The sequence below is a fragment of the Peromyscus leucopus genome, chromosome 7 (assembly GCF_004664715.2).
Source record: "Peromyscus leucopus breed LL Stock chromosome 7, UCI_PerLeu_2.1, whole genome shotgun sequence".
NCBI classification, from domain to species: Eukaryota; Metazoa; Chordata; class Mammalia; order Rodentia; family Cricetidae; genus Peromyscus; species Peromyscus leucopus.
Genome location: NC_051069.1, coordinates 32,681,457 through 32,697,377, shown reverse-complemented (window position 1 = coordinate 32,697,377; position 15,921 = coordinate 32,681,457). Strand labels below are relative to the sequence as shown.

The 15,921-nt window shown below is 47.7% G+C and overlaps 1 protein-coding gene across 1 annotated transcript in view; it reads left to right on the top strand.

Moving 5' to 3' along the window:
- The first annotated feature begins 2,790 nt into the window (after window positions 1-2,790).
- Window positions 2,791-15,921, top strand: part of LOC114691132 (CXADR like membrane protein) — a 32,945-nt gene continuing 19,814 nt past the window's right edge. Inside the window, exons 1-2 of the mRNA XM_037208211.1 lie at window positions 2,791-2,850; window positions 10,257-10,433. Of these exons, the coding sequence (XP_037064106.1) occupies window positions 2,791-2,850; window positions 10,257-10,433 (237 nt within the window). The remainder of the gene's footprint in view (window positions 2,851-10,256; window positions 10,434-15,921) is intronic.

Below are 15,921 nucleotides of genomic sequence, written 5' to 3'. Positions count from 1 at the left end.
TGAGATAGGATCTTACCCACTCTGCAGCCTGGTCGGCCTTTGCTGTAAGCAATCTTCTTACCCCCACCTCCCAAATGCAGGTATTACAGGCATGCGGCTCTGGCACAGCGTGTGAGTTTTGTTGTTATTGTTGTTGTTCAGGTTTTGTTGTTGCTGCTATTCGGTGTTTTAACACAGCGTTTCTCAGTGTAGTTCTGGTTGTCCTAGAACCCACTCTGTCCATCAGGCCGGCCTTCAACTCAGATCTGCTTCCCAAGTGCTGGATTAAAGGCATGTGCCAGGCTGGGAGGCAGAGCCAGGCAGATCTCTGTGAGTTCGAGGCCAGCCTGGTCTACAGAGTGAGATCCAGGACAGGCACCAAAACTACACAGAGAAACCCTGTCTCGAAAAAAAACAAAACAAAACAAAAAAGGATGTGCCACCACTGCCCAGCTTGGTGGGACAACTTTCCCTCCTTATCCATTTTATTTACTGCACTGAGATAGTACTTTACATCACCTGAGTAATTGTTTTGGTTTTTTCTTGTAATGTATTCTGCAAATAAAATAAGTATTTTTGGACTTAGACAAACAAAGCAAACATCTGTTTAATTTGCAAGAGTAAAATGTTGACCTTAAATTGATAAAATTTATTTAAAAAAAATAAATAACCAGGGGTTGGAGATACGGCTCAGTGTGGAAACACTGGCTGCTCTTATAGAGAACCTGGCTTCAATTTCCAGTGCCCACATGCTGGCTTACAAATGGCTGTCACTCTAGTTCAAAAGGATCCAACACTCACTTCTAAGGCCTCCTTGGACACCAAGCATGCATGTAATATGTCAACATACTTGCAGGCAAAACACTCAAAAACACAAAATAAAACTTTTTTCAATTTTAAGTTATTAAAGCACTATTAATTTCTGTTTCCTGGATAAAGTTCTCTGAACGTCATGCTATTGTCTAAGGTTTCCACTTGCTGCACGAGCCCTTGAGTATTAAGTGCATGTCGTTTTATCACATAACACCAAATGCTGCAAAGTGCTGACCCAGCTTAAGTCCAGGATAGTCTAACACTCTTGGTCAGTTAGGAGCTTTGTTAGGGGAAACCAATGGGGGGTGTTTGTTAATTCTTCCTGGGTGAATTCTGCCCCCGTGTGGATGAAAACCTCTACAGAGCAGAAAAGAACACTGTAGCCCTGAACGTGCTGAGGAAGTCAAGGAAACAAAACCAGACCCTTTGTGTAAACTGTGAGAGGTTAGCGGGGTGAAGAAACACACCCACATACAACAGTACACATTTTGTATTTCTTTTTCTTTCTTTCTTTCTTTTTTTTTTTTTCCGAGACAGGGTTTCTTTTTTTAAATAATTTATTTATTTTTATTTTATGTGCATTGGTGTATGTCCACGTGAGGGTGTCAGATCTTGGTTACAGACAGTTGCTAACTGCCATATGGGTGCTGGGAATTGAAGCTGGGTCCTCTAGAAGAGCAGTCAGTGCTCTTAACTGCTGAGCCATCCTTCTAGCCCCCAGGGTTTCTCTGTGTAGCTTTGCGCCTTTCCTGGAACTCACTCTGTAGTCCAGGCTGGCCTTGAAATCACAGAGATCCGCCTGGCTCTGCCTCTGCCTCCTGAGTGCTGCGACTAAAGGCATGCGCCACCACCGCCCAGCTCCATTTTGTATTTCATATTCCACACGGCGTAAGTACATCAAGTCAGTAAGCCCTACACAATGAGAAACGTTTTGAATATTCAGTTTAACATCCCCTTTGCATAACCCTATGTGAATGAAAAAAATGTGCGATTCTGCGGCTCATTCTGCTGTGTCAGACATTATAGTGAACAACAAGTGAACATATTAACTCCATGTCTGGGTGCGGCTCCGTGATGCTAGAGTACCTTCTTAGCATGTGGCAGGGCCTTGGGTTCGTTCTCCAGCCCTGCAAAACAAAAGGCCAGCAACCACAACATATTCCAACCACAGGCGGAATCGTGTGACTGTATAGGTCATCTGTGATCACAGAACTGAAGATTGAGCTCCCAATCCATGGTTTTCTGGTTGAATCAGTTATGCCGTAAGGATATAATTCTGCCCCAAGGAACAATACGCAACAGGCTTATGATGTACTTGATTTTTTTTTTTTTTAATCTAAAGAAGCCCTTTTTCCTCACATGAAAAATTCATGCATATGAACGGCATACTAAGCTTTTATTTTAAAAGATTACACTGGGACTGAAGAGACGGCTCAGTGGATGAAGTGTGTGCCACTCAAGCATGAGTTCAATCCCGGGCAAACTACAGAAAAAGCTGAGTGCAGGGGGGCACACTTGTGATGCCAGGGCTGGAGGGGTGCAAACAAGCAGGTTCCTGGGGTTTCTTAACCAGCCAGTCTAACCTACTTGGTGAGTTCTGGGCCATTGGGAGACCCTGTTGGGGGTTGGGGGGAGAAAAAGGGTTGATTTCTGACATCCGTGCACATTTAAACTTGTGAACACACAGACATAAAAAACCAGGTTGAAAGCTCATAGGAACTCATGAACTTTAGACCGACAGCTGGGGAACCTGCCTGGGACCGGACCAGGCCCTCTGCATACAGGAGACAGTTGTGTAGCTTGGTCTGTCTGAGGGGCCCCTGGCAGTGGGATCAGGATCTACCCCTGGTGCGTGAGCTGGCTTTCTGGAGCCCATTACTTATGGTGGGATGCCTTGCTCAGCCTTGATGCAGGAGGGAGGGGCTTGGTCCTGCCTCAGATGAACACACCAGGCTTTGCTGACTCCCCATGGGAGGCCTTACCCTTTTGGAGGAGGGGATGGGGGAAGTGGGGGCGCAGTGGGAGCGGGAGAAGGAACGAGAGGGAAATCTGTGGTTGGTATGTGAAATGAATAAAAAAAATATTTTAAATAAATAAAAGAAAGAAGGAAAATCAGGTTGAGTATGGTAAAAATGATACCGGTAGGTATTGGTTCATAAGGAGGTCCCAGTGAAATCCAGCCACAGATGATGTGCAATTGAACTTCCAATGAAAACAGTCCATGGACATTCATGAGCCATGATGCCATGATAAGTTTAGAGGCTAAGAGCTCAATGGAGTCCCCTGTAACTCCGGCAGATTGTCTGGCAGCACCCTAAGCTGGGTGCACTTGGCAGAGGTCACAGGCTAGTCACCTTGGTCACTGCTCTCTCTCTGATCTGGAGCCAGGAGGTAAGATGAGCTACAGACAGATCAGCAAGTCACACACTGACTGACACACACACAAAAAAAACCTGAGGAGCCCTCCTGACACATCATCTGCCCGCTGCCTCCCTGCACAGGAAATCCTGTTACCAGTTTTTGTAGACTCTCTGCTTCCGGTTGTGGGGGTTAGACCTAGGGCCTTAAGCCCCTTAGACAAGAGACCTCCCACTGAGCTCGTTCTCAGCCCTCTTCTTACTCTTTACTGTGACACAGACTCTCACTGAATGGCGCAGTCACTTGCTGGCCCTTGAGCTCACTCTTCTAGTCCAAGCAGACCTTGAACTTGTGAGCCTCGGTGCTTCAGCTCCCCAGTCGCTGGGATTACAGGTCTGGGTCTCCACGCCTGGCTCTTTTGCAACCTTTTTAATGTTGGAAGGCAACTGTCGCACTGCCCTGTAGGACTCCGTCCTGCTGACCTTCACCTATAACTGTACCAACTGTTCTTTATACATGGTTCTCCAGCGTTATCATTGCCTGGCCACATTCCTCTGACGGCAATGCTTTTGTTTCTGTTTTTTTAATCAGTTTCTTCCAGCTTTTAACACCTCGCCCTGCTCACAGATGTGATGAACGTGCTAGCGTGGCTCGTGTGAGGTGCAGTGGGGGCTGCCACTCCTGTGTTTGAAACATCATCCCGCCATGAGTGCAGCCCCGGACTTAATTCATATCAACTAGCAGCCAATGGAGTTCTTACCTGATTGCGGGTTCCAACCCTGTACTTGTGTCTGGTTGTAACTTTCAACATGTCTCTATTAAATTTCTCCCTGTGTTTGGCTCCGAATCCCAGCTAGCAAGACAATTAATGTACCTGCAGAGTACCCAATCGGATTAACTTGGCTACCTAGCTTGGTGTATATATATTTAATAGAAACGACCTGTTTCCCACTGATCTTGCAAGGTAAAGGCAATGCTCTTAGGGGGAGGGGATGATCAGAAGTGAGCTATCTCCATGGTGCTTCCTATAAGCTGCATGGCCTCAGCTATGGTGGCTTCAGTTTTCTCTTCTCTAAACAAAACTGATAGCATTAGCTCACGGTGTGGTCACGGGCCTCACATGGGATGAGGCATTTGAATGAGCTGAGTTAACTATTAAATTAGTGGAAGGGATCATTAACCATCAGCTTTCCAAGGGCTTTAGGGAACAAGAGACCCCCATCTTTGTATTCCCAGTACCATCTTCACTTATGAAGAGAACAGTGGATGTTTTTACTGCGGGTGGACACAATAAACCACATATTGTCTGTTACAGAGGATGGTCTGTCCTCTTCTTTCTTTCTTTTTTCCCCTTTATGAGACATGGTCTCACTATACAGCCTTGGCTGGCCTGGAATTCACTCTGTAGGCCAGGCTGCCTTCAAACTCAGCGATCCACCTGCCTCTGCCTCCAGGTGCTGGGGTTAAAGGTGCGCACGACCACACCTGGCGTGAGTCTTCATCTTTAAGCAGCCTTTGTTGCATCTGAAAACTTAGGGCTGGGGTGTGGCTTTGTGGTAAAGCATGTGCGCACCCTGTAGAAGGCCCAGGACTTTGATCCTCACTCTGCAGTAAGAAAACAGAATGAAAACTATCCTGTTACTCTTTCAATCAACGCTGGGCTCTCCTCCCTGCTCTTCTCTTCCCCTCTTGCTGCCCCCCTTTTTTATCTCCCTCAACATCTTCTCGTCACCTTTTACTTATCTCCCCACACACACACCCCCGCTTCCCTCCCTTCCTTCCTTCTCCCTATTGTTTCTTTAAAACCAGACCACGGACTAGGGTATGAAGAGGCGTGTCTGTGTCCAGTCTCCTGACCAAAGCCTATGGCTTGTCCTTGTGCTCAACCCACTATTTTAGAGAGTCCTGGCGGACTAGGGGTGGGGGTATCCTAACCAGACATCATCCCCGTTCCAGATGTTTGAAATTCCACTGGCAAGCTTCAAGCTCCATTCCTTTAGCTTTAGGCTTTGTCTACATACCAAATATGCATGCATTTCAGCAGTGTATCTGGTGGTTAGCAATTCATAGCCGCGGCAGCCTTCTTCTCTCTCTCTCTCTTAAATAATTTATTTGCTTGTATTTTATGTGCACTGGTGTTTTTGCCTGCATGTATGTCTGGGTGAGGGGTGTCAGATCTTGGAGTTACAGAGAGTTGTGAGCTGCCATGTGGGTGCTGGAAATTGAACCTGGGTCCTCTGGGTTCAAAAAGCCAGTGCTCTTAACCGCTGAGCCATCTCTCTGGTACACACACGTTTTTTCTCTCTCTCTTCTGAAGATCTTCATAAAACAACGATGCTGGGCTGGGCTGGGCTGGGCAGCACATGCTTTGCTTTGTAGAAGAGGAACCTCACTAGCTGGCATGGAGACTGCTAGTGGGAGACCGGTAAGAGAGGGCAGGAGAGCCGCGCCACACGCACCCCACCCTGCTCTGGGTGCTCCCTCCGCATGCCTGTGTCCCCAGAACTGTCTCCTTCCAAACCCCTCACACCCCTGCGGTGCTTCCTCGTGCCTGTCCTGTTTCCCCTTGTCTTTTACAAATGTAGTGTGACAGTCAACAATAACAACCACGGAATGTTGAGTGCATGCTCTGTTAGATCCTTGGCACCAGCCGCGTTCAATCCTTCCAGCACCCTTTGGATGATAGTGTTTTCCTTTTCACTTTGCAGAGAAGAAAAGGCTGGGAGAGATCAGGGACTCTAAATCCAGGTCTGATCCCAAAGCTCTCTCTTGCTGTAGCATCAGAGTGCCTAGATACGGTGTTGCAGAAAGTGCGGGTGTCTCACTCGTGCAAGAGCATGCACATCCCCTTCTCCCTACAGAACTCCACAAACTTGGCTTGAGTCACTCAGAGTCTTGGTCTATGCAATGAGAGGTTGATGGGAAGGTTCCCGAAGTCCTTTTTATTTTCATTGTTTTGTCTTTTGATGGGATAGGTCACTGCAGCCCAGGCTAACTTTGAAGTTGCGATACTCAGTGTTTCTCTCGTCTCAGTCTTGCAAGTACTGGAATGGCCCTTCCTTATGCTTTTCTAACTAAACGTGGTGCTTTCGTTCTCCTGAGGCTTACTCATGCATTCTGGGTAAAGAAAAATATGGGGAAACTCCTCCTACTCAGGATTAGTGAATGCTAAATGTCCCGGAACCATTGAGAAAAGAATTATCACTCAGTTGAAGAAAGGACGCCTACATGACTGTCACCACTAGAGGGCACTCTACTGTTCACTATAAGCGGGCTGGACAGACTTAGATCCCTGCCATGGGAGAAATTACCTACTGTGGTACTCTAACTTTGTAAACTCTGACCTACACAGGCTGATAAATAACTCAGAGCATAGCCCCTACACCAAGCTCTGACTTTCCTAGAGCCTACTGTGACTGTACCTTCAGGGACCATTTCTACTGTTCATTCCCCAGAGCCTGGGGACAAGTAGCTGGGAGCCTGTACTCACCAGGCATTGGAAAAGTGGGCGAGTCCTATTAAGGAAAAAGAGGTTGGAGACTGTTGTTGTCCCTGGCCAGACCACTATCCCTTGTGTAGTATACTCACCAAACTATGGGGGGGGGAGAGAAAGGGGGAGGAGAGTATGGGTTTTGTTAAAAATTTCCTCTTGCCTGATCTTTTTCAAGGCAGTCGGGAATGGTCAAGAGAATCTAATGAAACTCGAGGTTTTGGAGAGCAAAGCTGTAAGCTAACCTTGACTGAATGCAGTTCTCTAAGAACTAGCCCCTTCCTCACTACAGAGGAGCAGGGAAGGGGCTGTTTCCAGGGCAGCTCCTATGGCCGGGCTAGGGGCTTGCTGATAACATCAAGACTGAGAGGTTAATTCCCCCTAACACCTGGGTAATTGTGGGGACTGCCTGTAAAAGCCCCGCAGGGGAAAGCCCGCCCCTCCCAGGAAAGTATTTTGCATATACACAAGAAGCCTCTCTTTGAAACATCCCCTTCCAATACCTCTTCCCACAGACAAATGCTACAGCAAAATTCCAGAAACCTCCCTCTTCCCCGCACCCTTGCCTCTCACTAGTTTAGTTAGGCTGCAATTTCTTCTTAAGTTTAGCCATCTGTAAGGATTTTTTGTCCCTCCAAAATGAGCCTTGTTGCCCAGGGAACCCTATACTAGCCATAGGGTGGTTGGACTGCCCATTCTCTCTCACCCACCAGATGGCAGACACATGCCAAGCAGCTCCCACCAATACTACCAAGGCCCCTGCCAGCTCAGACTGTAGAATCAACATATGGTCATGGCTATTATTTTAAGATCCCAGAAATTTGCAGAAACCCTGGTGGCATCTTGGAGTCTGGGGACTCGAGGTCCAAGGACCACAGCAGATCCGTGGGCTCTGGTTGATGCTCCCTGCCTGGCTTAAGTCATCTGTATTCACGAAGGCACCCTCCTGGTGCTGCTCTGTTTAATTCTGGGTGCGTTATAAATAGAAGCTACAGTTCTGTCAGAGCACACCGCCACCCACCGCCGTGTTCCGGTCCTCTGGGGACATCAGCCAAATCTGAGCCTTTGTTTCCCTCTAGTGGCCTCTTTCGGCAAGTCTCACAGCAAAGCCTCCACACTGATTTATTCTGCATGCAGCAAGGGCCTCCTGGATGCACTTGGGGGGGGGGGGTAGCCGTTCTCTAGCTTTGTGTGAGGCTAGGGAGGCTCTGCTGGTTTCCGGTTTCTGTTGAGATGGAAGCCAGTGATTCCTCCTCCATGCTCACCTCAGCACGATGCAGACAGGCCACTTTCTCAGCTTTCCTGGGGGCTGCAGTGGGGGACCAGAGGGAAATGGATTATGTTATAGAGTGCTTCTGCTCTAAAGGAGTTATCACGACCTGGTAGCAGCATTCTTCTCCCCCATGCCTTAGTTTGCTCGTCAGTAAAATAGGTCTAAATGCTGACTGGATATCTGCCATGTATTCAAACCCACAAGGCAAAAACATGTTAGTTTACAGGAAATCTTTCTCCCACACACGGTAAAAGGAAACTGAAAGTATTATCTCTAAACCGACTGTGCCACATAAGCTGGGCAACACGTACATTGGTTCAAGTACAAGTGTGACATGTGGGTTTCATCTCACAGTCTTGTGTTTTGCACTGACATTTGTTCCAAGAGAACTTGCTGTACACGTGATAGAAAGTGGCAAGAAACAGATGTTGGGTGTGAGCTGCCTGACACGGGAGTTGGGAAACACACTCAGGTCCTCTGGAAGAACAGCCAGTGCTCTTCACTGCCGAACCTCCTCTCTAGCCCCAGCTTCTTAAAGGGTTTTAGCCCAGGCAGCCCCAAACTTTTGGTTCTTCTGCCTTAGCCTCCAAGTGCTGGGGTGGCAAGCACAGGGCGCTGTACTCAGCCCCTGTTTTCTTTACTCTAAAGGCAGGGTCTCCCTGTCATGCCCAAGTTCAAGTCATCTTCTAGCCTCAGCACCCTGAGCACCTGGGATTACAGATGTGCGTCAGCATGGCCAGTGAAACACTTAACAATAACAACATTTCATTCACAAAGTGCTAAACACTATACTAGACAGATGATTTGCATACAGTATTTCTAATATTTACAAAGCCCTTGCTGTAGTCAGTTGCCCACGATTTCTTTTCTCTACATTCATATAATCCTTCTATTGTGAATGATTTCCCTTTTTATTACAATGGCATCTGTCATCTTTTCATCCTCCTAAATGTATGCCACTGAAAAACAAGAGTCATTCTGGGGTTAGAGCAGCAGCTCATTTGAAGAATAAGAACGTTCCCATTGAAAAATAAGAAGGTTCTCATTTGAAAAATAAGAAGGTTCTCACTGAAACAGAAAAGCTAGGGGGTTCTCTCCAGCTTCAGTGACTCTGTAACTTCAGGAACCAGAGCTGCCTGTAGCTCGACGCAGGGCTTGTGTGACTGCCATCCTTCCAGAAGCCTCTAGTGAAGACAAGACATACTTGACTTACGCCATTCAGTTTTGTTTTCCATTGTTTACCGAGGTACTGGGAACCGAACCTAGGTCCTCTCATGTGCTGAGCAAATACCTACCACTGAGCGATAGCCACAAGCCTCTCTTCACTTTTTTTGTACTTGGTCTTTTCAAGACAGGGTCTCCATGTACCCTTGGCTGTTCATGAACTCGGTCTGTAGATCAGGCTGGCCTTGAACTCCCAGAGGTCTGCCTAATTCTGTTTCCCAAGTGCTGGGATGGATCAAAGGCCTGGGCCACCACACCTGGCTCGCTCTTCACTTCTTATTCAGAGACAGGGTCTCACGAAGTTGCCCAGGTTGGCCTTCAACTCCCTCTGTAGCCGAGGCTGGCCTTGAACCTTTCATCCCCCTGCTTTAACCACCCAGATTTCTGGGATTATAAGCCTATACCACTAGGCCCAGCAAGGATCTCATAATTGGTTTTAAAAAGCAAACAACAATAAAACTATAAGAGGAATTGACCATGGTGGCTACTGGGGCAGGAGGGTTGCTAATAGTTTGAGGTTAACCTGGCGTAGATAGTACATTCATGGTCAGCCCAAGCTATGGTGTGAAACCTTGTCTGGGGGAGGGGGGGAGGAAGAAGAAAAAAAGAAAAGAAAAAGAAAGAGAGGGAGAAAGAAAAACAAAAACAACAAGAAACCTGGGGGCTAAAGAGATGGCTCAGGAGCCATGAGCACTGGCTGCTCTTCTAGAGGACCGGGGTTCAATACCCAGCACCCACATGGCAGCTCACAACTAACTGCCTGTAACTCCAGTTTCAGGGGATCCGACACCTTCACACAGACATACATGCAGGCAAAACATGAACGCACATGAAATAAAAATAATTATTAAAAACAAACAAACAAACAAATCACGGCCAACCAACACATTAACGAGGAAAGAAGACAGGCACCCATAGGGTGAAATCCAGGGAGTCTGAAGTGGCTTTGGCTCCGCTCCTGGGAGGAGCCAGTGGCAGGCAAAGGGCTTCTCCTCCTTCCAGCCCGGGATGTCCAAAGCCTTGACCTGCCCCTTCCCTGCCCACGGGAGCTCCTGTGGTTTATTTCTTGGGCTCTCTGCCCTGTGCACGCTGTCCTCCAGCATCTGCATTGCTCATTAGAGGTTTCTCCTCTTTCCAGTATCCTATTATGTTGGAACGTTGGGGACTCACACTGAGATCAAGAGAGTGGCGGAGGAAAAGGTTACCTTGCCCTGTCACCATCAACTGGGGCTTCCAGAGAAAGACACCCTGGACATTGAATGGCTGCTCACGGATAATGAAGGGAACCAGAAAGTGGTAAGTACCCTCCTGGCTAGAGTGGCTCTCCTCTCTACCCTCACATCTGCTTTCTTCAAAGCTTTCTCGTCTAACATTAACCTGAACGACTTCACATACAAAAGTACAGAAAAGAACCAAGGCGCTTCACACCTATAATCTCAGCACTCAGGAGGCAAGGGCAAGAAGAACAGGCAAGAAGCTAGCTTGGGCTACATAGAAAAGAGAGACTAGAAGCGTCTCTATGGTTACGAGAGTAAGAGAGTCTTTGGGGCTGGGCCGACTAGTCCAAAGCCCCTGGCACTCGGGAAAGGAGTCTGTGTCGCCGTCAGCATCTTCACCTAAGACGGGAGCTAAGGTGCAGCAGCTGGTCCCCAGTCTAGTGGGAGCTCCACGCCCAGAACTCTCCTTCTCCTGCTTCCCTGGAACTCTCATCACCTGGCCAGGTTTTGGACGTGCACAGTCATGACGTCCGGGTTCTAAAGACCATAGAATACGACAAACACCTTGTGATGGAGAGGGGCAAGAACAGGACAATGCTGTTCACAAATGTGGCTAGTCCACATGACAACTGCTGCCTCTGAAGTCAAAAAAATAAAGAAACAGGCTTGGGACTTCCACGCTCCGTGTAGGCAGAGCCACGATGGGTTTGGAGGTCCCGTGCTTCTGGCAGTGGGGACGAAAGCTGGGGTGCTCAGGTTCCTGACGATGCCCTGGGCTGCCTGTCTTAGACACTATGAGTGAGTAACGTACAGTTACCATCCTCTCTGCCTTGGCTGCCTGCAGCTGGGTCTTCCTCCTTCAGGTACTCTACAGTTTAGTTATTCTCATTTACACATTGACGACTTACTGTTGTTTTTATTCAAAGACTTATCTTTTTCTTTTTTAAAAACATTTAGTTTATGTATATGAGTCACCTGTCTTTATGTACGCCAGAAGGAACTGGAGTTACAGACAGTTGTGAGCCGTCATATGGGTACTGGGAACCGAACCCAGGTCCTTTGGAAGAGCAGCCAATCCTTGTAACCACTGAGCCATCTCTCCAGCCCTGTGATCTTTTTTTTTTTTTTAATCTATAACTTGGGAAGTCTTTTAAATTTGCCTTCCTTTTTTTCATGGAGCTTTGCTTCTTTCTCTGATTTAATTTTTTTAAAAAAAGAAAGTTAGTCCTTTTTTCTAAATGCCCCGTTACTAACTTCCTAGGATGGTTTGTGCTGGGAGAAGCTGAGGTATGCACTAAAAACCCATCTCAGGATCACACTGGGGGTTTCAGCTGCTTACACGGCAGCCTGTATCACCTTGTTGTGTGATGCTGCTTGTCATCCTGTTCTCATAGCACATCCTCCAAAGACGACCTGTTCTCTGCAGAGCAAGGTCACCTTAACCGGAATGTGTGTGCTCTGGGAAGGTCTTGGTCAGTCACAGACGTGCTATTCTCAGCTCTGAACAGAGGAAACGGGAGCTTCTGGAACAACAGCCAAAGAACAACACTGAAAAGGACTCTCCTCTGACCCGACTGGAGCCCAGCTCCTGAGCTCTTTGCGACCTCGGGCCACCTCTTCTGTCCCGGTGGGATCTGTTTGGAGTGAGAGTCCCGCCCAGGCCGTTCATCGAACTTCTCACGCTGGGCATCTCCAATATCGTATCAACTGGCCAACTTTCCCCCAAAATCCCAAGTCGACAGGGACAGACACTCTTACCTCTCGTGTTTCTTAATAATTCCAGGCCCCACTTAGCCTTTGAGTCAGAGTTGAGCCAATCTCTGCCCCCAACTCACAACCTGGCAGCAAGTCCCTACAGCGGTCACAACTACCCCAATGGAATAGATGTCCCCACCGTCTTTAACACATATTGCTGGATATTTTCTCTTTGGTGCGTGTTGGTGGCTTATCACCACTCACTCAGAACACCTCCCGGTCTTCTCTTTAATCACCACTCATGTAACTTCTGCCTGAAAGTTTTCATTTCAAGTAAAGGGGGGGAAAGAGCTGCTGAGTTATATGGCCGAACAACCGGGAGAGTGGGGTTGTTTTAAGGTAGGGTTAAAAGCTCCGCTCACCTGGCTTTATGCAGTCGTGAGTTCCTAACTTACCTTCGGCTGACGTTCGAAGGATGGCCGTCTATTCTGTCATTCGGACCCCACAGATTTATGTAGCGCTCACTCTATGCCAGTCTACCTGCCAGGGCGACTGTGAGGAGGCTGTCAGATCACTGCCTCCTGGGAGCTTACAGCGAAAGACACTTGATAACTCGAAAGGAAAGGAGGGGAAAGGAGCTGGGGAGGTAATGCACTTGATGAAGTGCTTACCCAGAATGCACAGAGCCCTGGGTTCAACCCACAGCATCCACCAGCTGGATGTGGTAGTGCACACATGCAATCCTAGCTAGCACTCATGAGGTGGAAATGGGGAGATCAGAAGTCCAGGGTCCTCCTGAGCTACATAAAGAGGAGGAGGAGGAGTACAGTCATCGCTACACAAGACCCCGTCTCAATGAACAAGCAAAGATTTAGTCTTCCAGAAACTACAGCGAATTCACACATGGTACTTTTGTTTGTTTGTTTGTTTCCCTTATGAAGGCAAAATTTTTCACCTTTTCACTGAAGGAAGACTTTATGTCTTCTCTTCAGCATATCCAAGTTTTTACCATTTCTCTGAATTAATCTGTGAGTCAGGTTCCTTGAGTATAAGTACTACAACACCTGGACAGCCATCCAAGAACAGCCTCCTGCTGGGTGACTGATGAGTGGTCACCTCATGGACAGCATAGAGAGGCTGGATAAAGGTACGATGTATGGCTCAGGCAGGATGGGATAGGATTGCAAAAACTTCCTCACACTACTCAGAACCGAGCACAATTTAAACCATACATACTGTTTGTTCCTGGATTTGGGGGGTGGGGGCAGGTCAAGACAAGGTTTTTCTGTGTAGCCCTGGCTGTCCTGAGTAGACCAGGCTGGCCTCCAACTCAGAGATCTACCTGCCTCTACCTCCAAAGTGCCAGGATTAAATGCTTTTGGACAGTGTGATAGGCTGCAGGTAATGAAACCCCAGAAAGTGAAACTAGAGATAAGGGGATTGTTACATAAAGCCAGAACCACCCCCCAAGACTTGATGGAGGAAGAGGTCAAGGACAGCTTCCTGTAGAAGGAAAAAAAAAAAGCTGATGTAAAACTTTTGTTTGCTTTTTTGAGACAGAGTCTTGCTATAGCCCAGGGTGCCCTCAAATCCCTGGCAGTCCTCCTGTTCTGCCTCTAAGAATGCTGAGATCAGGGCTGGAGAGATGGCTCAGAGGTTAAGAGTACTGGCTGCTCTTCCAGAGGTCTTGAGTTCAATTCCCAGCTCACGACCATCTATGAGATCTGATGCCCTCTTCTGGCCTGTCTGCAGGCATGCATGCAGATGGAACACTACATTACATCATCATCATCATCATCATCATCATCATCATCATCATCATCATCACAGAATGCTGAAATCACAGGGATTTACTGCCACACCCAGTGTTTTTATTTTTGAGATAAGGGTCTCCATAGCTCAGGCTGACCTCAGCCTTTCCAGGGCTGGAATTACAGGGTTAGACCACAACATGCAGCTTTGGGCTAAGTCTCTGAAACATTCCCGAAGGAAACACAGCAGCACAGACTCAAAGGATGGGAAACCCTAAGCAGCTGGAGTGGTGGAGTTAAAGCCGTAAGCCTGTAGGGGCTGCGAGGAAGATCTCCCAGCCGGCCGTACTAGGGAGGTGAAAAACGGTCCTATAATAATATCATGGCGTTTTAGAAAGACTGGAGGAGCGCTAGGGACAGGCTGCGTTTTAAGGCAAACCCCTCTGACACAGGTACTGGGAGTTAACAACTGCCGGGCGGTGGTGGCACACACCTTTAATCCCAGCACTCGGGAGGCAGAGCCAGGCGGATCTCTGTGAGCTCGAGGCCAGCCTGGTCTCCAAAGCGAGTTCCAGGAAAGGCACCAAAACTACACAGAGAAACCCTGTCTCAAAAAACAAAACAAAACAAAACAAAAAACAAAAAAAGAGAGAGAACCTCAACTAAAAGCAGGCATAATTTCATACTATACAATAAAGATTTCTCTTCCCTCCCTCCCCCACCTCCTCTTCCACTCATTTCACGCCTTAGCAAGTGCACAACTATGCACAGACACACACACACACACACACACACACACACACACACACACACACACAGAGACAGAGAAATTTTTGAAATACTTTTTTAATCTCACTTGTATATCCCAAACTGGCCTCACATTCCCATTCCTCTCCCATCAAGCTCCCGAACGCTGGTTCTGCAGGCATTCACCACCACACCCAGTTCACAATAATTCAAACCACAGTCATTCGTACTTGGGAATCTCAAGACAGAGATAAGAAATAAATAGTGGGTAAAGCTGCCAGGACTTTACAACAACTTCCAGGGTGTGGAGAACGGAGCGGGGCCGAGGGTGGCTGCAAGGGACGGGAAGGGCTGAAATAGACGCGGTGTGTAGCGTGGGCTGAGCAATGACGTAAATCGCAAGTTTAGCTTTGCATTTCAATGTGAGAAATGTTTTCATCTGTTTGTCTCGGATGCTCAGAACAGGCAGGGAACATCTGGGGGTGAGTAGGCAGTCCTGGGGACTCGTGTATTTCAGTCTTGGTAGGATAGCCAAAGAATTCAAGTACTTTTTTCCTTTGTCCTAAGGCTGGATAAATTTCAAAGGGGAGACGGACCACCCCCTCCCACAAGTCAGCTGGCAACCTGCGATAGAATTGTTCTCTATGTTCTCAAATTAAGAAATCAAAACAGGAAGCTGGAGAAATATTGCTCAGTGGTTAAGAGCCTTGGCTGCTCTTCCAGAGGACCCAGGTTCGATCCCTAGCACCCACGTGGCAGCTCACAATTGTCTGTAACTCCAGTTCCAGGGGACACCAATGAACGTAAAAATTTAAAAAAGAAAAGAAAAAAGGAATTAAAACAGCAATTGTCCAGTTGCCATAGTAACATCTTACACGTCACTCTTTCCTCTCCCCTTCGGCTTTGAGCAAGAAGACCCCTGATGGGAAACAGAACCCAGGCGGCTACAATGGCTCAGAGGGTGATGGTGCTTGCAGTTCCATCCACGGGACCCACACGGGGAAAGGAGAGAACTGATTCCCACAGGTTGTCTTCTGACCTCCACTCACATGCCGGGGCACGCACAAACACACAAATAAACAAGTAAAAATGAAAGAGACAAGCAATTTTGCAATTGCTTCCCAGGCCACAGCACAGCAGAGAGAGGAGCTGCCAGGCTGCTGAGCAGATTCATCTGTTCCGTACAAGTCGGAACAAGTTGACCCAGGTCCTCCCGGAACTTCATAAACACAGCCTCACGACGGCTGTAATTCATATAGTTACTTCTTTTCTTTACAAAATGGTTAGATTGACTTTCATCGTTCTGTCGGACGACAACATACAGTCTACTCTCGTCACTACCTTTTTCTACGCGTAAAATAATCAGGCCAGCCA